The sequence below is a fragment of the Eucyclogobius newberryi genome, unplaced genomic scaffold, assembly GCF_026437365.1.
Source record: "Eucyclogobius newberryi isolate DKJ021-1_F unplaced genomic scaffold, fEucNew1.0.hap1 SCAF_21, whole genome shotgun sequence".
Taxonomy (NCBI): Eukaryota; Metazoa; Chordata; class Actinopteri; order Gobiiformes; family Gobiidae; genus Eucyclogobius; species Eucyclogobius newberryi.
In genome coordinates, this window is record NW_027315846.1 from 20,012,878 (window position 1) to 20,033,157 (window position 20,280).

Genomic DNA, 20,280 nt, shown 5'->3' on the forward strand with positions numbered 1-20,280 from the left:
TGATGGATGCAAACTTATATTTTTATATTTTTATAGTTCTAGCTTCAGCTTACATGTAAAACGTTAAATAAGCATGAATCCAGCTCCTTGTTCTTGCGTATAAAATAATGTTAAAAAACGTCTATATATTCACAATAAACATATTTTAAACATTTTTGAACCATCTAAATATATGCTGAAAAATATGTCTGATGGTGGCTCATTTTAACTGAAAGGCACGGTCCAATTTACCTGAGAACTTTAGGGTAAAACGCATCATAATGTGTATTTTATTAGGTTAACAAGACTAAATTACACAAGTGGGTACACACAGTCACAACATGTATTGCTTATCATTTCTGTAGCTGTACATTCATTTTCTATTGAATTATCAAACTTACAGTTGTCTAGTTAATTGTCTGTGCACTTTTGTCTGAATGTGATGCTTAGCCCCTCCCCAATAACCACTTGTCATGTTGTTGTTGTTTTTGTCAGAATCAGAAATCAGAATCTTAAATGTGCAACATACAACAATGAATAATAATAATAATAATTATTATTATTATTGTATAAAATCTATAAGTCTATAAAATCAAATAAGGCATGCATAAATTAAGGCATGCATAAATTAAGTATGAACAAATAAAATCAAATAAAAAAACTTGGTGTCAGTATGTAAAAATGTTTTCACAGATGGTCGGAAATAGTGCAAAAAGTGAATAGTATTTGTTGAATAATTGTTAAGTGTCAGGTGTTAAGTGTTCATAAGTCCGATGGCAGAGAGAAAGAAACTGTTCTTGTGGCCTCGTATTTAGTCAAATATATAAGAGGCAGCAAATTGAGAAGCTTTGCATAAATAGGGAGTGGAAAGAGCAAGGGGGCATTAACCTTATCAGAATTGTGCATTTATGGAAACTATAACGATACTTTATTCATCCACAAGGGCAGTTCACACAATGGATTACTGCATCATGCTAGAATATTAAAAGTATGTTGCATATCTTGTTGCACCAATTTAAGTCACTAGGACAGGTGTGTCCAAACTATGGCCTGGGGGCCAAATGCGGCCCTCAGACTAATTTCTGTAGTCCCTCAGGCTTCCTGATAAATTGGCCCAAAAAACAAAAAATAGTACTTTTTACTGTAAAATTGGGAAAATGTAATAATAATAATAATGATGATGATGATGATGATGATGATGATGAAATGATGATGATGATGAGATGATGATGATGAGATGATGATGATGAGATGATGATGATATGATGATGATGATGATGATGATGATGATGATGATGAAATGATGATGATGATGAGATGATGATGATGAGATGATGATGATGATATGATGAGATGATGATGATATGATGATGATGATGATGATGATGATATAATTCTAATATTTTTATGTAATACCGTCCTCATGGTAATGTTCAAAGTCTTATTAAAAATGTAAAAGCTCATCAAAACTATGTCAAATGCAACATTTTGAATCATTCACATCATTGTCAGGTTGTCTTTGGCCCTCTGCTCCGTATGAGTTTCAAAATGTGGCCCTCTGTGAAAAAAGTTGGACACCCCTGCACTAGGAGGTAAGGCATCTTTTTCTTGTGAAAGTTTACACCTCACTGTGATTGATTAAATCCACTAATCACTCACTCAGAGCATGACAGAGGCTGGTCAATGGGAGGAGTGGGTGGGGAAAAGCATCTTCGTTTGATCATAGAGCTGCATTTAATAGATATCCATTTAGGATTAACACAGCAGCAAGTCATGTTTGATTTTTATGGTCATGGGAGTTGCCCTCTTCTGGTCAATCAGGTCAGTCGAGTTCAGAAAATGGCCCTCTTGTAGCCTTACTAATCCAGAGAAAGAGGAGAGCTGGGTTATTGTCATCCAATGTGCTGGAAACTAACAAGTGGGAAGTGAATACATGTACCAAAAATATGTCTTGCGAATACCAATATAGAGTAATTGTATTCTGGTACAGTTACTCATTCTTTTGGTGTATTCAGAATAAAGTTATTTCCTAAAATCAGGGGAATACATTAATATGACTAAAAATATATAATATAATGCAACTAAATGTGAAGGAATTGAATACAATTCTCTGATTTGAGCAAGTATCTGAATATGTTACAAAATCCATTATCATGCCGTTATTGAGTATTCTGTAAGAGGATAGGATAGTAGGATAGTGTGGACTAAATTAAGTCAAAAATATTTGATTTTCCATGAAGATGTTTTCATTCACACTGAGTAGTAGAAAAAAAACTGTCATTCTCACTGGCGTATCGGCGATGAATCTCGCGAGACTTGATAATTGGAGCATAGCGGTGGCGAGACTTGCGAGGAGAGTTTTGGAGAGGGAGGACAGCAAAGCGAACAGGAAGGCAAGCGAGTGGAGAAACACTTTTAAAATAGTACAAAAAAGTACAGGATCAATGATGGCTTCGGGGGACACGCTGTATATAGAGACCGACGGCTCGGACATGCCGGCGGAGATAGTAGAACTTCACGAAATAGAAGTAGAAACCATTGACACAGACGAGCACCAGCCTATGATCGCCTTACAGCCTCTTGACACGGACGACCACTCGATTCATCCACACCAAGAAGTGATCCTGGTACAGACGAGAGAGGAGGTGGTGGGAGAGGACGACTCTGAGCTGCACACGGACGATGGATATGAAGAGCAAATTCTCATCCCAGTCCCTGCGGACGAGGACTATATCGAGCACACGCTGGTCACTATTCCCGGAAAAAGCTCTTCGTCTGGCAGGACGAAGCGGGCTGGAGGAAGCAAGAAAGGGGGCAAAAAGAGCTATTTCAGCGCAGGGGAGATGGGGAGGAAATGGGAACAGAAACAGGTGCAAATAAAGACTTTGGAAGGGGAGTTCTCCGTAACTATGTGGGCATCAGGTAAGTTCAGTTCCTCTGAGCTGAGTTAGCATGTCGCTTTGTTCTTAGCATGTGTACCTTGTGACTAGGCCTCCCGGAGGCCTACTGCTCCGCCAAAGTCTAAACCATTTCCCCTCTTTCAGACACTTAAACTTCACTTCAAATGTTTTTGTTTTTATGGGAAGCCATGTTTTATGTGTCAATGGGCGCCGCCATATTTTCCCGGTCCAAAAAGTATGGCGGCCCGAAAAAATGGCGTTTATTTGTCCGACGAACATGGCGGCGGCAGTGGGCTCGCGCTGGCTCCGCTAGGCCGCTGTGGCGCAGTTCAGGCCGGCGGCGGGGCGGGGCGTGTGGGCTCCGTGTTGTGCTCCTGGGGCTTCATATACTCTGTGGTGGAGAACTACTTGGCCTGTGTGTGTGAGAGTGCCTTATTTTTGGGGGGATTTTTTTTTTTAAAAGCCAGAAGTATAAATTATTTGTAATTGATTATCTTATTGTGTATATAAGTTTTATTTACGTTTTGGTTTCAGATGACAAAAAAGATATTGACCATGAGGAACAAATCTCAGGTGAAAACTCTCCTCCTGATTATTCTGAATACATGACAGGGAAGAAGCTCCCACCTGGAGGTATCCCAGGCATTGATCTGTCTGACCCTAAACAGCTTGCAGAGTTTGCACGGTGAGTGACTGAATATTAGAGGGGGAAAATGTCCCTACATTATACACATTTACGATTAATTAAGAAAATACTTATACTCTTTGAATATAAATAAATAATTCCTTTTTACAGAATGAAACCCAGAAAAGTAAAAGAAGATGACTCTCCTAGGACGATAGCTTGTCCACACAAAGTGAGTACTAATTTACAGTTACAGCTCAAGTCACTTTTTAGTTCATTCATTTGTATACTGATTGATTGAGATTGATTGACCCACTTTTTTTCCCTTGCCAAGGGATGTTCTAAAATGTTCAGGGACAACTCTGCGATGAGGAAGCACTTGCACACTCATGGGCCTCGTGTGCATGTGTGTGCCGAGTGTGGGAAAGCGTTTGTGGAGAGCTCCAAACTGAAGAGGCACCAGCTTGTACACACAGGAGAGAAACCTTTCCAGGTGGGTTTCTGTCCATGTGGTACCAAAGTGTTTTTTTGGGGAATTATTTGTGAACTTATTCTGCATCCTTCCTATTTACAGTGCACATTTGAAGGCTGTGGTAAGAGATTCTCATTGGACTTTAATTTGCGCACACATGTTCGTATTCACACTGGAGATCGGCCATATGTGTGCCCTTTCGATGGCTGCAACAAAAAGTTTGCGCAGTCAACAAACCTGAAGTCACACATCCTGACACATGCTAAAGCCAAGAACAACCAGTGACTGCTGCAGAGCTCAAACTGAGCGGGCACTAGTGGACAGTGTATTCTGAGAGATGATCCGCTCCTCAGACATTTTTATGTACAGTACGTTTGGGCTGTTGAACCCTCAGGTCTCCTGTGTTTGGCACTACCTGGGTTTCAAAAAGGTTTCTTCTGCTGAAGACTTCAAGGATCTGCACCTGTACTTATTTAAACTGTTTCACATTTTGTAAGTCAAGTTGCGTTGATCCTCAATGATATTTTGACTTTTGTACCTTTCCAGTGTGCATATTGTACACTGACTGTGCTTGTGTAGTTATGATTTGAGTAGCTCCTCTTTAAAGGTTTGATTTCTCGTGAGTTTCTGCTGAACAGGGTGGTCCTTTTGTACAATGCTGTATCTAAATCATGTTAATAATTGCCATGTGATTTTTCCATAGTAAATAAAATATTTTCCCTTACAATAGAACAATTTTACTATAATATAAAATTTTCATGTTAGTTGGAGATTTTGATAAAGTGACTTTATTTTTTTTAATTCATGGAGAAAAATTGACATGACATTTTAGACATTTAAAATCCCACATGACTTCTAATGTTTGGCTTTTTCAGTGCATTTAATAGAAAACTTGTTTAAAAAAAAAAACTAGTACAACACCAAAGCCAAAAACCCTTAACTGCATAGTCCATGTAAAGAATTACATATTAAATACCAACATTTGTCTAACACCCAGCATCTGCAGGAATTCAATTCAGCTTTTGTCAGCACTTTCAGTAGCAGTCATTAAAATTGCTTTGGAGTGATCAGTTTAAGAGAGCAGTCAGTAGTTCAGGGTAATAGGGCGTCCCCCAGCCAGTTACAGGGTCCCAGGAGGGAGCGGCACAGAAGCCCTTCCCCTGCACCTCCTCATCTAGGCAGCTTAGGTGACAACCGTCCGTCACCTGGAAGAAGAAAACATTTTTATCTCTTAGGTATAGCAGGGACATTTCTCCATGAACAAGGATTATTTTATAGTTATTGACCTCAATCTTTACTTTGTTTGAATCAGACAGTCCATATAACTGAATGTTATCATGAATCCCAAATAATATAATCTTTTTAAACTTACATCAAAAAGACCCAATCCTTGGAGTTTATAGAGACGAGGATTGAGAAAGCCCAAAACTGGAAGACCCTTTAGAAGTCTTTGATCGTTAATGAGAGACAGCATGCCTCCCACAACAGGAGTAGAGGCCTGGAGGAAAGAAGAGCATAGATCAGTAAGCCAGGACACCATTCTATTTAAAAAATACATTATTTAGGGTAAAATAAGAATTTGAATTTGTTTACCGATGTCCCAGAAACCCAGGGTATTGGAATTCGGTTGGTGACCACCCAATAATTATCAGACAGAGCCGATATGTCGGGATAAGCCCTTCCAGTGGGGCTGTAGTACGATTGAGGTGGGAGTGATGAGCCCACCGTTTTCAGATAAGCATCAACTGCACTGGCCTAAACACCACATTGTTCTAATTAAAATGAACAGAATCAAAATCAAAATATGCACATGTCCCTGAGCAGTTTACCTGATAATCGGGCATCTTGAAAACATTACTAAAGCCTCCACCACTGATGTAATCTGTAACCTCTTCTGTCAATTTAAAAGGGTTCTTAAACGAAGTTCCCCCGACTGTGGTTACATATGGGCTGGGAAGAAAAACAGCAAACAGCTTTTGACTCGTTGCAAAAAGACAATTGATCAAAAGATTTACAAAAACTATTGTACCTTGATGCAGGAAAACTGGGTCTGAATGCATTTTCTTTGCCCATGTGTCGACAGCCAGCTCCACTGTCCCCTAACATGACAAAACAGGCAGGGTTTTATTGTAAGCCATGCAAACAGGACATAACATAACTTTGCAATTTTAAAAAAAGTATAGATTTTATATATATCCCCATCATTACGGCTCATTTTTGAACAAACAAATGTCAGCGCTCTTTTTGAAGATTACACTCAGTAGTTTTGGCCTCTTCAGTATGATTTACTCCAGTTTACACCAGTGAAAAAAAATTACATTTCAAATCCAACCTAAATTTATTTGGGTAAATATGAGTAGTAAAGTTACTGTTGGAAGATATTGACAGATTGAACATTTGTTGCGTCTTAATAATTCCAATTTCATAGTTCAAGCCAATATCACCAAAACTGATATTTGTGGGTGAAATGCATATAAAGCGCCAATCATTTTTTTTGGTGTACAAACTGGTCTTGTTTCTTCCCATAAATGGTTAAATAAACTGGAAAAAAATAAATTCTCTTCATGGTTTACATGGCCAGAAGTTTGAACATTCCCTTTTATCTGATGGTTTACAAAAGGAGGGGGAGGATAGGAATTTTGTACTTTTATGTCCAAAATGTTCTAAATTCCAGAATGATGGCAACTGGAAGCAAACCATAATACTTTGTCAATGACAAACTGACACCAGATCTAAATGCAAATTTAGAGATTATTCTAGTCGGTTAGTTTGCAAATGTTTACCCTAAAGATTTGCCTGTAATCTTTAGTGTACATAGAGCCTAACAATGTACTTTGTGTCCAAAAAAAATGGCATAAAATTGTGTTGTCATGTTATCTAACCAGGTTCTGATATTATTTACATGTATGTTTGATGCGAGTGGTATTTGCCCAAACTACCAGAATTTTTTTGCTAATTTTATGATATTCTTTGGCTAATCTTAATTTCATATTTGAAATCTCATGTTCCACTTCACTTTTGCCCCCAGTTTCCTCAATTCTGAAAATAAGAATGTTGTGAGGACACAAATAGTACTGCATGTGTTTGCAGAGGTTTTACATTATATATACAATATAAATCATTAAAACTGTAATTGTCCAAGAAGTGTCAAAGAACAAAAGATTTTAAACACGGACCAGAAGCAAAGAGCAGCGATATTCCACGGACTCCTGACTTCAAAAACTCTGTGTTGATGCGGGTCATGTACGCAGCAGACAAACTGTCCTCATCATCTCCATAACTGATGGTGTGGACCCAAGGCAGAGCAGACATGTTACTGAGCAGAAGCATCCACTGGAGGAAGGGCTCCTGAGACTCGTGACGCCCTGCAATCACACAAAACCTTTATTATTCAAGCACCCACTGCATTACCACCCAAAAAATAAATGGTAGACTCTTTGAGTCAAAAGCGTCATGAGCAACAGTTCTCTGCTAACGATCCTGCTCAGGCAGCTCACAAACTACAAGCCCAACGTCCCCCATGCTGCTGGCGACCAAAAACTGGCTGAACAACTAAACTCGCTTTGAAGTAAAAGTATGCTCCATGACAAGTCCCCTATGCTCAACCTACCATACCACCTGACTGACTGGATGCCTCAGACACTCCAACCATCTGCAAAGGAACTCCATAGGCCTGTGTAATTTCTCCCCTGCTCTTCACACCGACTGCTGCAGACCCAGCCACGACTCAGTGAAACTGATCGAGTTTGAGGACAACACCATCCTCATTGGGCTTATCTCCATGATAATGTGTCTTCTATGGGAGGGAGGTGTACCAGCTGGTACACCAACCTGGAGCTCAAAGTCCAGAAGACAGTGATCATGAAAGGTCAGCCCCCCGTCTCCCTGACAGAGTCCCACATCACCACCATGGACTCTTTCCACTTTCTTGGCTCCATCATCATTCAGGACTTAACAGGAGCTACCAGGGCAAATGATAATGGTGCAGTTCTACACGGCCATCATTGAGTCCATCCTCACCTCCTCCATCACTGTGTGGTACGCTGGAGCCACAGCCAGGGACAAACAGAGACTACAGCGCATTATGCGCTCTGCTGAGAAGGTTATCGACTGTAGCCTTCCATCTCTCAAATAACTGTATGAACATGGACTATTTGAGCCACTCCCCTCAGGCAGAAGGCTACGGGCCATTCGGACCAAAACCTCCTGTCACAAGAGCAGTTTCTTTCCCTCTGCCTTCAAGTCATGAACACTGACTCATGTCATTAATACTTCACCTATTTGCACTGCTAGTTTGCGCTAATCCTGCAGTAAATGCAATTGTACTTAAAATATGTGTAAGAAAAAAAGTTATTTTGCATGCCCTTATCTTAGCAATAGTCTATATTTTGTTCTTGTAACATTCTTTTATATTGAGCTGAAAGCTGCAGACCTGCATTGCTGAAAACCCAGGTGGAGATGTTGGCCCCTGTGCTCATGATGTACTCCACATCCAGACTGGCCTCCAGCCCAGCTTTCCCTCCTCCCTGAGTGCCCACCACTCGCTCCACAGCAGAGTGATGCAGGAAGCTTTGCCCAAACAGGCTCATGAACTCTGACAGGTCAGCAGGGTGGTAGAACTGCTCCAGAAACTGGAGAAAGGGAAGCAAATTATTACATGTAGTACCAATACACAATGGAGAGAACAAAACTGGCTTATAGAGCTTTTATGATACATGGGCTTTACTTAACATTGTATTGGTGTAATGTCTTGCCCATGCTCAGTATGCCGATAGCAAGAATCAAATCACCAACCAAGCTGCTGCAGCCCCCCTCAGAGCTATCCTAATACTCACCTGTGCTACTGCCTGGCTGTTGTTGGAAGCCGCACCCACATCTGAGGTGGACAGGTTGTAGCGCTGCCGGAGGATTGTGGGAGTCACTCCCAGGTGCAGCCCAGGCTCAGAGCGCTCAGAGTGAGACGAACCGTGGGTGAGGTCTTGTGATTTAGGAGGAAATCGGTGCACTCCTCCAACTATGAATGCATGAAAATGTATAAATAATGCACAAAAACATGCAAATTTGAAAACTGTATTGACTACTTTAAAAGGAATCATTTATGGTTATTGTGGCAAGAAATGCCTTTTAAAATACATCAAAATACTTCTAGAGTTGAGATAAGCCTAACAACACTCCCTCATCCATTATGATTACCAAAGTCCAGATGTGGGTGAACCTCGTCAGGAACAGAGTATGGAGCAGAAGACCTCAGGACAGAATTATTTTCACTGATATATCTGTGGAACCTGCTTCCAGGGAGCAGCCGCTCTGCCTGCCTGTGGACACACACAAAACAATCACTGTCTGGATAAACAAACTGTCAGCAAGAAACTGCACATTTTCAAAATTAACTTCCCTTTTTGTGGGTTTATGTACTTTCAGAATCATGACCCTGTTGTAAAACTGCCTGGTCCGATTTTTTTTATTCAACCCATCTTTTACTACAATATCCATTTGATTTAAGTATATGTTTATCATCATAATCATCATCAGAAATGAGCAAATACCACAGATGACAAAACATAGTTCATAAGGCATTGCTCTTTGACTACAACAGGAAGTTAACCAAAAGGCAAGTACATATCACGGGTCTTGTGTAGAGAGAATGAAAGTGCTTACTCTGCGCTCATGGAGCACTGTAGAAAGTCCTGGGTGTGGACAGTGTGACAGTCTCTTATCCCTTGACTCTGGAGCCAGCACCCAACCACTTTCTGGGTCTCTGCAGACGGACGCATCAGTCTGGACACCTCCTCCAAGCTCATGTGTTTGCCTGAGGAGGACAAGGTCATTACACTCACATAAGACCAAAGAAATTGTTCCAATTTTAGAATTTGACATGTTAAAATCTCAAATAATGGACAATAGTTTAAAGTTGTTCCACCGCTCTTCTCTTTGCTTGTGTTGCATCGTTTTGTCAATAGCTTTTGACCAGAACCAAGGCAGACTTTTCTCATGATTTTTGTTTTATACACAACCCAGGGTAGTTTAAAATGGACGTGGTGAAAAGCTAAGCATTCAGTATAACTAGTTGCTAATATTTCTTCTGGTAGTCTGAAAAAACCTATCATTTATTTGGCGCATGATTTGTCATAATTTTACATCAGTCAAAAAATACAGCTGAATTATTAGTACTATTATCTTAAAAAAAATACCGGCAGCATTTTAGTAATCAAATTAATATAGTGTATGGTAGACAAACATTGGACCTTGTTTACAGGTTACATAGTCGAAAATGTCAAGTCTAACTGCCCAAATCATGATGCCAAAAGCAAGGATGGTTGTGCCAGACTTAATTACTCAGCCTATTGACAGGCAACAAAAACCGTCACAAAGTTAAACATGCTCCGTGTGACCTCGGTCCTCCATGTGAAATCACAAAATAGTTCAGTGATAGTCTGTACCATAGAGGGGGGAGTCTGGGTCTGAAACCTTCATGAGCATGTCCTCCAGGATGGCAACATTCTGCTGCTTGAGGGCAAAGGTCAGTCTGAGCTCCTCTTCAGGGTTGACCCGGCCCATGTCCGTCCAGTCATGAGGCACCCTGAGGAAAATAAAACAGGAACACAATGCTTTTAACCTTACAGTATTGAATATTTACCACCCTCTCAGTTCTATGGTGTACTTTTGATCTTGAAAAGGATTTGTACGGACTATGGGATTTGACTTAAAGTGCATATGATGTCATGTTTTTGAGATTATTATTTTATTTGGTGGGATAGAACCTGTGATTAATATTTATTATAGTTTAAAATCAGTAGAATGGCGGTTTGGAGTAAAGAAAGAAAAGTACAAAAATACAGGAAGTAGAGCGGAGTTCTAAAATGGAATCTTTGTGTGTCATCACCATGAGAAATCTAACCACACATGTTGTCTGACAGTTTAAACATTCATGTCAAGATGTTGCCATTTATTTGAAGTTACACAATATTCTAGAACTCCTATAGTTTAAAATTGAGCTAGAGCAGGGCTGAAATCTCAGGTAGAATTCATTGTTTAACTGTCACATTTTAGATTTGTTGAACCGGTTTATGGTTCTGGGCTTATCCACATAAAACAAAAACTTCTTTGTCAGCACAAATTAACAAAATTTAAATATTTTTTTTCACATTAGCATCAGAAAGTGGTGCCATTATTGAACTCCAAATATGTGATTGTAGTCAGTTGAAAGGACTTTAAACTATAAGATTAAAATGACAAGCTTGTTGAGCCAATACCAAACAAATAAGGTTCTGCTGCTTATGTTCAACAAGGAACATTAGTACAATTAGTCACAAAAATAAAAACGAGAAAAAGTAAAATATTTATAATTATGTTAACATTCCTTCATAATAATGTCACATATGCACTTTTAACTTCTTCAATTGAGTATTTAAAAGTATGAACAGAGTGCTTATGGACAAATCGGTCACGTGTTCAGTCGTTTTGGTCAGATACGAATGGACATAAAATAAACAAACAGCTCAAACTTACAAAACATTCTGGTCATATTCCAGGAAGCCTCCGCAGACCAAGGAGCCCCACAGGCAGCAGAGAAGCGGGCCGGTCCTGCTCATGGTCCTGCTCAGGCAGCGCACAAGTCACAAGGTTACAAGTGTGTATTAGCACGGCGCTTTAGCATGACCTATTCAAAGAAAGCACGAGCGATAAAACATGTCATTTTAAGTGGACCAGCTTTAGCTCTGGTCAAAATGTGATTTCAGAACATGTCAGAACCAATTGAGAGCTGAGACTTACAATTTGTTCATGAGTTCACCTCCAGTTCTTTTGTTGTTGCTCTGTGCGCGTGCTCGATGTTTAAAAGCAGCGACCGTCACGTGACACGCAGCCACGTGACGCTTGGCCTTCAGAGGCTCGAGCTCAGAGGAAGTGGTTATTAGTATCGTATCAGCAACAAAAACTGTACTCTTGCATTTTTATTTTTTTTATATTTAGTGCAAGTTGACAGTTTACATTTTTATATTGTCCCAGTGAAAACAAAATACTTTATAATCAAATCTAAGCTTTTTCAAGTCATAACTATCTCCCAATATGTAAAATGACCCATTAAACCATTTTAAAAAAACAAACCAATGACTCCAAGATTTGTTCCATTTCATTAAAAATGTTTATTCAATAAAATGTTTAGACATATAAAATAGCTGTTTGGATATGAACTAATCTTGATTATTCACAACGTCGCTTCATTCTTGTTGGCAGTAAACGCACATGAGTATGCAACTTTAATCTGGTCATAAACATTGGACCATGTTGAGGATTTTATTCGTTTTCTGAAAAGTAAAAATCTTCCTCTTCACTACTGTCAGCCAGGGCTTCTTCTTTGTCTGGAAACATCTCCCACACCACAAACGTATCATTTTCTAAACAAAAAAGAGACACACGTATTGACTAAATTGACAGTAAAAGCGTGCGCTGGTTTTGGTGCTGCAGATTCCCTCACCTGTGTTTCCACATCTTCTCATCGTTTTTTTCACTGACGCAGGAGTAGCCTTAATCTGGAAATAAAACAAAACCATTACAGTACAATTTAGATAAAATAATGAAGTTGATAAAGTATAAAGTTCACAGTACTGACCTTTTTAGCATGTTTTTCGACATTAAACTGATAATGATTTTTCATCCTCTTCTGGAGTTGGAAGACATACTTGTCATCATAGTTCCTTATAAAAAGCCGGAGTTAGTTACTTTTTCATTCAGTTCTTTTATTTATATTAAGTTGTATTTCTTTCTTTCACACCAATTTAATTTAATATTTTTGGCGCTGCCTGTGGGAAATCCAAGCTTGTGTTGGAAATGAAATGGGGGCGGTACCTGCTGCCGGAGCCCATCATGCCAGGGGTGATGTGTAGGCACTGGGGGGTCTTGGCTTCAGGGAACCCTGCGGGGCCGGGTGTGAGGGGCTCCTGGTCCGACACAGAGAAGTCATGATCATCACTCGCACACATAGACGGCACCTACACAGGCAGGAAACATGGACCAATACATTATTATTTAAAGCGCATATGTTATATTTGTGACTTAGGTTGGTAGAAAGAGTGGTAAATATCCATCAGTTTTACATCGGTAAAGTGTCAGTTTGTGAAGGAAAATGTAAAAGATAAAAGTTGAAAATTACAGGAAGTAGAGCTGCGTTCTAAACTTCTGTCTGTGTCAGCAACAAACTTATTTTTCGTTCCACCAAATAAAGCCATCATTGGGCGTTATTATTTGTCATATTATAACTGTTAACAATATGGTTGCTAGGTCGCTCATGTCCAACCAGGATGTACAATTATAAATTCACAAACATTGTCAAATTGGGGGAAAAAAAATAATGCAACATTTTCATTAAAATCTAAAAAAATATAATCAAGTTCCCCACATTTTAGTAGAATGTGTGGTCTAAGTTGATCATTAAGTCATTGTTTAAATAACGACCAAATAAAGACATAATTAGCAGGGTTTAAAGTCTGTCAAAGGAAAAATGTACTCATCATACTGCCAGTATCTCGTTTGTAGGGCTTTGTACACTTTGTAGGGTGGCAATTGACCAAAGAATTCCTGCTTAATGTATTGACAAAAAGGGTGTGGCAGCGTGCAAATGTATTTCTATGATCACAGAAGCTAACTGACAGATCAAACTGTTCGTCGATCCAGATGCTACTGACACATTAGGTCAAATAAGCGACCTCACAATACCTACAGCCACGGTTCGCATTCGTTTGTATTTTTTTCACTAGATAAGCTCACCTCGATTCGTTTACTTTGCATGTACGCGGAGCTGAAAACATCATCCATGTCCTCTTTGGGCATTGCTTCCAAGAAGTCGCGCACCTGCTGTTTCCTCCGTAACGTTCCCACGCGGGCAGAGATTACTGGGTCAGCTGAACAGATAAAGATAATACGGTTTTCATTTCATTTTACCACACGCGAAAAGAGGAGACAAAAAAAAAAAATAAAAACTAAAAGGGCTTATATTAACGGCTCCACATAATAAATAAAATGAACACATAATTATAGCTGTGCACAGATAAAAGTTACAAACCTTCATGTACGAGTATGGTTCATTTACAAAAATTTAAAATACAAATAAATATCAAAGACTTCCTTCAAACAATTCTTAAATGATATTTTTGATATTTTGTCACTAGTTAAATGCGACAATTAGGTCTGCATTTTACAGCCTCTAAATCACAGGCAAAACTGAGCTCTTGATGCGACACGTTTCTGAACATGAAAAGTACAATTTTGACCAGTTAGTTTTAAAGTACAAACAATAAATATTTTGTTCAGATTAGAAGGTAAATATTATAGTTTTGACGGCATTTTCTTATAACACCAAGAGATTTATTTGTTTTGCTTGGTCACAGTCTCCACATTTGGTGGACTGGACACACATAAAATGTTGTGTTACATATGCCATACTTTTCGGCTATACAGCGCTCCTGAATAAAAGCTGCTCCAACAAAATTTACAAAGAAATATACGGGCTGCACCTGTCACTAAGCCGCAGGCGCCCACGTTGTAACATGAGATATTTACATACTATATGTACAGCAAATATTAACACCTGACGTTGCGGCTGTTGTACGGTTGTAGATCAGCTTACGATCAGTTTCAAAACAGCAGGAGCCACGCCTTAGTTAGACGACTGTGCACCTCTGATCTACATTAAAACAAACAATTGGGTGGTAATACCTTTCTTTTTCAATGGTTCCTTCTTCGTTTTTCGCTGACACTTAGAAGGCGTCTTGATGATTCTCATGGACGTGTGCCGTTTATGGCATTCCTCCGCAGAACGTGTTCCAACCATCATTGCCACCTTAGTCCAGTAACCAGTGATGTGCTTTGGGTGGCATGACACTGCTCTGAAGGTAAAACAAACACATTCAGATTGGATATGAAATACAAGGAGCTGTCTGTGCGAAGCTCTTACTCATGCAGCTTCCTCAGTTCCTCCTCGGACCATTTGTCTTCATCCTGTTCTGAAAACGGTTTGATTCGTGCGGTTCTTTTGCGTGTCCTGTTGGGTTGTGCAGCTTTATGCGGAGCCGCTTTTGTGGTCATGGGTGAATGCGTTTTGGTTCTCGGTTTTTGCTGACTCTTTATAACTTTCGGTGGTTTTGTTTGTGATTTGTGTGAGCGAACGTCTCTTTCCTGCGATGAACTGGACGATGGGCTGGAGCGACAGGGCCTGCTGCGGAGGTTCCTCTGGCTCTGGTCAGTGCAGTCGTCTGTCGTCTTTGTAAAAACTTTCTCTTTATTGGTCAATGGTTGTGATGATGCGCTGAGGTCACCTGGGGGCGAGCGCTGGCTGGAAGCAGAGCGTTGCCTAACTTTAACCGTCTTTGCTTTTCGGTCTTTCTTTTTTGTGTTTTTAGAATCGTGTGATGCTGCGTCCTCACTGTTCTTAGTAGTTGGGCAGTTTATGCTGGATCTGGTGACTCGGTCTGTCGTGTTGGTGTTTTGAGGACTTGGAGGCTTCCTGATGGCAGTGCCTTTGTTTTGGTGAGGTTTGCGCTGTGGGGCATTGACCTTTCTCTGGAGCTGGTGTTTGGCGATCGACTCCCGCTGATCACAGACTAAAAAAACATTTGTTTATAATGTAAAAAAAAACATTTATAAAGAGATTATAGATGGACAAGTATAAAAAGAAAAATGTTTATTACCTTTGTTTAAAGGAACCATCACCGAGGCTGTATGTTTATCAGGCTTTGAAGGGATGAATGATTTTGTGGAGGATGTGATCTCCTGGATGACAAACAGTTTTTTTAATAATTTAATTATGTCACTTTAACATATCTATCCTGTATCTGCGGTAACGCGAGTGACTCGCCCAATCCATACCTGGATAACTTCCCATGAAAGTGTAATTTGCTGGGGAAATTTGTATATACTATAGTATAGAGTAATAATTTGATCATCATATGTTGTGAACAAAGTTTATATGACAGAAAGGAAAATGACTTTTATAAGGAAGATGCATTAATTTCTGTTTTATGTTGCACCGAATCACCAAGACAAGTTCCTATGTTTGTGATTTTGTTCATTGACAAAAAACTTATTCTGATTAACTGAACTACAAACTAATGATGCGCATATTGAACAATTCTATGAGAAGCAAATGTGTCAGCTGACATTATGAGTATCAGACAAATGGAGGGAGAGGCTTACAGGTTGAATGATGGTGTCATAACTGTCATGAACAGTGACATTCATGTGTGCATCCAGAACGACCCGTCCTCCCTTCCAGTAATCCAGGGGTGGCTTGATGAGGCGGCCGCTGCGGGAAACTTTGCTGCTGGATGCAGAGGACTGACTTAACATGGCTGTGGCAGAGGAAGAGGTATCAAGCTCTGTCCGTTCACACACCGTCTTGTGATTCTGGGATACATACACATCTGCTGCTGAGACTTCGCCTTCAATCTTTGGCCTCTTTTTTCATTTTCTTCCACAGAACTTTTTTTCAAGTTTCTACCAGGAAAACAACATATATTAACTTGCATTTCAAAATGACAATTCTTATATTAAGTAAACATTTACTCGTACCCCTTAGACTCTAACAAATATTTTTCATGAAGCTCCTTCCAGTCTGAAGGGAAGCCCCTGACAAATCTTTTCAGAAACCATTTTGGAAACACTGTGGTTAAAGAAATGGTTAAAAAATATAACGGGTGAAATCAGCAGTTTGCTCATAGTGCGATTAGTGTGACTAACCCGAGGGAGCATCCAAGTCCATCCTGCCAACTAAAATGTAGACCCTACCAGAGACGGTCTTCAGGACGGAGCTGGAAACTCTGTCTGAGATTATGTTACTGTTCCATGGGATGTTATTTTCCCTAACAGAAAAATATAGCATTTAAGAAACAAGAAAAGAAAGTCTTTACATCAATACAACTCATTCTACCTGTGGATGCCATCAACAAAAAGACCTTTACGTCTTCCACGAATGAACCACTTCCTTAGGTGAATTACATTCTCCTGAATAAAAGAAAGTGGGGACGTCAATGACAATTATATCTAATCAAGTCAATATCTAATAAAATCACAGAAAAATAATATTCTCACAGTGGGGAAAGTGATACAGTGGGACCACTTGGTGCGCCTGCACACAGATTCTTGAGTTTTGGGAATGGAAAATCGGGGTGAGTTTAGCACAAGTGGATCTTCAAGCAGGACAGGCTGCGGCGAATCATGTGGGAAATCCTCATTATTGGATTCATTATCAGAGCTCTGTAGTCTGTCAACTCTGGATGCAGCAGTGTCTGGTCCCACTCTCGTCTCACTTTGGAGCTCTGCAGTTAGGAAATGATTTAGAACTAAAACAATGTCAAAATGTGTCTCTTTTACCAAGTGTCAGCTCCAAAGGCTCACCCGGGTCACGCTCTGGTCTAGGGCTGGGGGTGTCTAGTGGAACATCACACTGCTCCCTTTGGCTCTCCCGCTCTTTCAGGTAAGCAAACATCTTGGCAGGAGTCATTAGACTCTGAGGAAGTGTCTCAGCAGCACATCCTGTTATAGACACAAAAATAAAACAAGGACACCGTTTATGACTAGACTAGTGTTTTTAACCTGCCAAACCTCCACTAACAAGACAACTGCTCCCCTACTTTAGCCACACATTACAACCCATGATCCTTTACATAGTTACCAAAGGACATACCATTGTGTTCTGGCGTTACAGTAATGTCCCGTGGAAAAGGCTCCACATTTCTTGTACTTGTGACGTCCTCTCTAAAAGCTGGGCTGATTTTCCTTTCTTTTGCTGGATAACGAACACAGTCCAAATCAGACTTATTCAAAAGTTGGTCGTCTGATTTTCTTTTCCTCAGCCTCTTCCTCATCGGAGAAAACACAGAGTTAGGAGAGATGAAGTGAGGGGGACCAGCGTTCTCCACATCTCCAGGTCCACACACCACGAAGCCACCCGCGTCCCCCGTCCTCGGATGAAACGCCTCCGTGTGACTTCGTGACGCGGATGTGTTGCATAGGGCAGTGGACTCCATCAAAGGTGTCCGTCTGGGCATGCGCGCGTGATTAAACAGCGGCTCACGATCCGTTCTGCATTGGAGGCGTTTTGGAGGACTTGAAATGGGCGAAAGAGTCACCGCAGTTACTTCCCCGCTCCCCAGCGCCTGCAGCGGGCTGAAGTCCTTGGAGTGTCTCTCGGTCCTTCTGTTTGGCGTGAACTGTCCGCCGTGAATCTCCGCAGCTCGGCAGTCCTCATCGGAAAAGTCCTCCACGCTCGGTCGCTGCTTCAGTTTGGACTTGAGTTTAGCAAAGATCTTCGCGGGAGATTCAAAAGGAGCCCTTGAGTTATGTTGGATCTGGTGATACGACGCCATGTTATCTATGTATTATCCGATTACATCCTGGGCGCTAGCTTGGGCTCGTGTTGTTGCATGTCGCTCGCTAATTTTTGAATTTTCTTCTTCTACGGGTTGAATTGGTCTTGTTCTTCCGGCAGGCCAGTCAGCGCCGGTACTTTGCTGCCCTCCAGTGGTAAAGCAAGGCAAGGGAAGTTTATTTGTAGAGCACATTTCATATACAAGGCAATTCAAAGTGCTTCACACACAGCAGGAAAAATGCATTAAATTACAAAGAAATTACAGAAATAGAAATAGATAAATCACTAATGATTAGCTGTACTCTAGTTTAGATTTGATAGAATACCTTCTGGCCGCAGTATAGTGAGTTTGAGACACAATTCGAAAAAAATAAAAGAATAACCTCTCAAAAAATATAATCAACATCAAAAATAGCCCGGGTTTAATTAGGGTACTAAAACCAGCATGAAAAGGGGCCTACCGTCACCTACTGTATCAGAGACGACAACGTTACGCTCTAGTAATAAATCCTGAAAATTACGTGCATTCTTTCAATCTCTCCATCTCTGTCTGCACAATACTTCCCACACACGTCTAGCATAAACTGCAGTCTCACTCGTGCCACTTACTACACATTTAGCTGTATCTGACTTATTTATTATGTAGAGTATAATTTAAATTTCCCCATGTGGGACAATAAAGGATTATCTTATCTTAAATGTGTATGTTCCAACCCTGAAAATGTAAACACAGTACAGTGGATAGAAGGGGGGGGGTGAAGCTTAAGTGTTTCCCTTTAGAATGTCTGTCCAAAGTGTCCTGCCACAATCTTAATCCACTCTGATGAATAATAGACTTTACTGCCACAAACTCTTACACGTGAACCGAAAATGAATGCCTTGTTGATGCAAATTCACTTTTATAAGGAGATCATCATGAACACTAGGTCCAGAGTGTACATTTTGCATGACTGTTGCAGAATCTGAGCAAATAACAACCCACAATGTCTTCACTTCTTCTACCCATTGCAACGAGAGTGCAGAGTAAACAGAGAGATTATCAGTAAATGGCTGGAAGATACATTTATCAAATTCTGTAATGTGAACCCCCTCTCATACATGTCCATCAAGCATTCTTTTGAACCATCCATATATAGACAGACAAACAAAATATTTATTATCCAGATACGTTTACACAAGAAAACCAACCATGGAGGAGAGGTGCAGAGGGAGCTGAGAGGAGCGCTCATAAAAGAGGCTGTAGAGTCATGAGTCTTTCTGTTCTGTATTTATTAATTTCTTTCAAACCTTTTCCAGCGCTTTTCAAGAAAAAGTTTGTAAAGCACTGCCCTAACCTGAAATTATATTATTGAATGGAACACATTCAGATGCATGAAGGTTCAGTTTGTTTTACGTGACTTGTCTGAAATTATTGGCCCTGTAATATTTAGTCATGTAGCAGCCAGTTTCAATTACTTTCACAATGTAATTAGAATGTTCACACAAAGGTAACTTCTGTATTGTTTATTCCTAAATTTGTACATTTATCTCTTCAAGTCAACAGCCTCTTGTTTATTTTAGGGCATCATGAACTGAATAAAAAACAGAAAACTATTTGAATCCAATGGTTGTTGGATATTACCACAGCAGAGTGGTAGATGCCATGATGCTCCTTGACAGTTAGGCTGGCATTGAGCAGAGGACTACCAGGGGCCAGGCCTCCTCCTCCAGGCCTCCTCCTTCTGATGTGGAAATAACATTGATTGTACTAAATATATAAAACACATTTATCCAAATTCTGAAATAATTTGAAGGACAAATTAAACACAAAAAACTTCTCCTCAGCACAGTATAGTATAGTATTAGGACATATAATAAGATGTATATGTTAATTAACTTTATTCTAGTTTTATTTAGGCATCAAACATAAGACAGATTTAGCAGTTTGTGCTGCAAGTGGGTG

The 20,280-nt window shown here is 40.1% G+C and overlaps 3 protein-coding genes across 3 annotated transcripts; 1 reads left to right on the forward strand and 2 right to left on the reverse strand.

The window, feature by feature from the left end:
• The first annotated feature begins 2,303 nt into the window (after window positions 1–2,303).
• yy1a (YY1 transcription factor a) lies at window positions 2,304–4,711 on the forward strand. The gene is made up of 5 exons (XM_072458352.1): window positions 2,304–2,901; window positions 3,414–3,564; window positions 3,676–3,736; window positions 3,839–3,997; window positions 4,079–4,711. Exons 1-5 carry the CDS (start codon window positions 2,424–2,426, stop codon window positions 4,259–4,261), a joined length of 1,032 nt encoding a protein of 343 aa, XP_072314453.1. The 5' UTR covers window positions 2,304–2,423; the 3' UTR covers window positions 4,262–4,711.
• A 329-nt stretch (window positions 4,712–5,040) lies between these two features.
• tpp1 (tripeptidyl peptidase I) lies at window positions 5,041–11,775 on the reverse strand. The gene is made up of 13 exons (XM_072458343.1): window positions 11,750–11,775; window positions 11,486–11,572; window positions 10,417–10,556; window positions 9,635–9,785; window positions 9,170–9,291; window positions 8,812–8,990; window positions 8,409–8,607; window positions 7,153–7,341; window positions 6,006–6,075; window positions 5,806–5,926; window positions 5,570–5,731; window positions 5,349–5,474; window positions 5,041–5,181 (listed from the first exon to the last, which is right to left on the reverse strand). The coding sequence occupies exons 1-13, from the start codon at window positions 11,758–11,760 to the stop codon at window positions 5,044–5,046; spliced, it is 1,695 nt and encodes a 564-aa protein (XP_072314444.1). The 5' UTR covers window positions 11,761–11,775; the 3' UTR covers window positions 5,041–5,043.
• Window positions 11,776–12,096: 321 nt separating this feature from the next.
• mis18bp1 (MIS18 binding protein 1) lies at window positions 12,097–18,412 on the reverse strand. The gene is made up of 16 exons (XM_072457440.1): window positions 17,655–18,412; window positions 17,366–17,503; window positions 17,060–17,286; window positions 16,899–16,972; window positions 16,709–16,830; window positions 16,541–16,631; window positions 16,389–16,465; window positions 16,166–16,320; window positions 15,661–15,742; window positions 14,928–15,573; window positions 14,690–14,859; window positions 13,742–13,875; window positions 12,824–12,966; window positions 12,588–12,672; window positions 12,453–12,507; window positions 12,097–12,372 (listed from the first exon to the last, which is right to left on the reverse strand). The coding sequence occupies exons 1-16, from the start codon at window positions 18,334–18,336 to the stop codon at window positions 12,272–12,274; spliced, it is 2,982 nt and encodes a 993-aa protein (XP_072313541.1). The 5' UTR covers window positions 18,337–18,412; the 3' UTR covers window positions 12,097–12,271.
• Window positions 18,413–20,280: the final 1,868 nt, after the last annotated feature.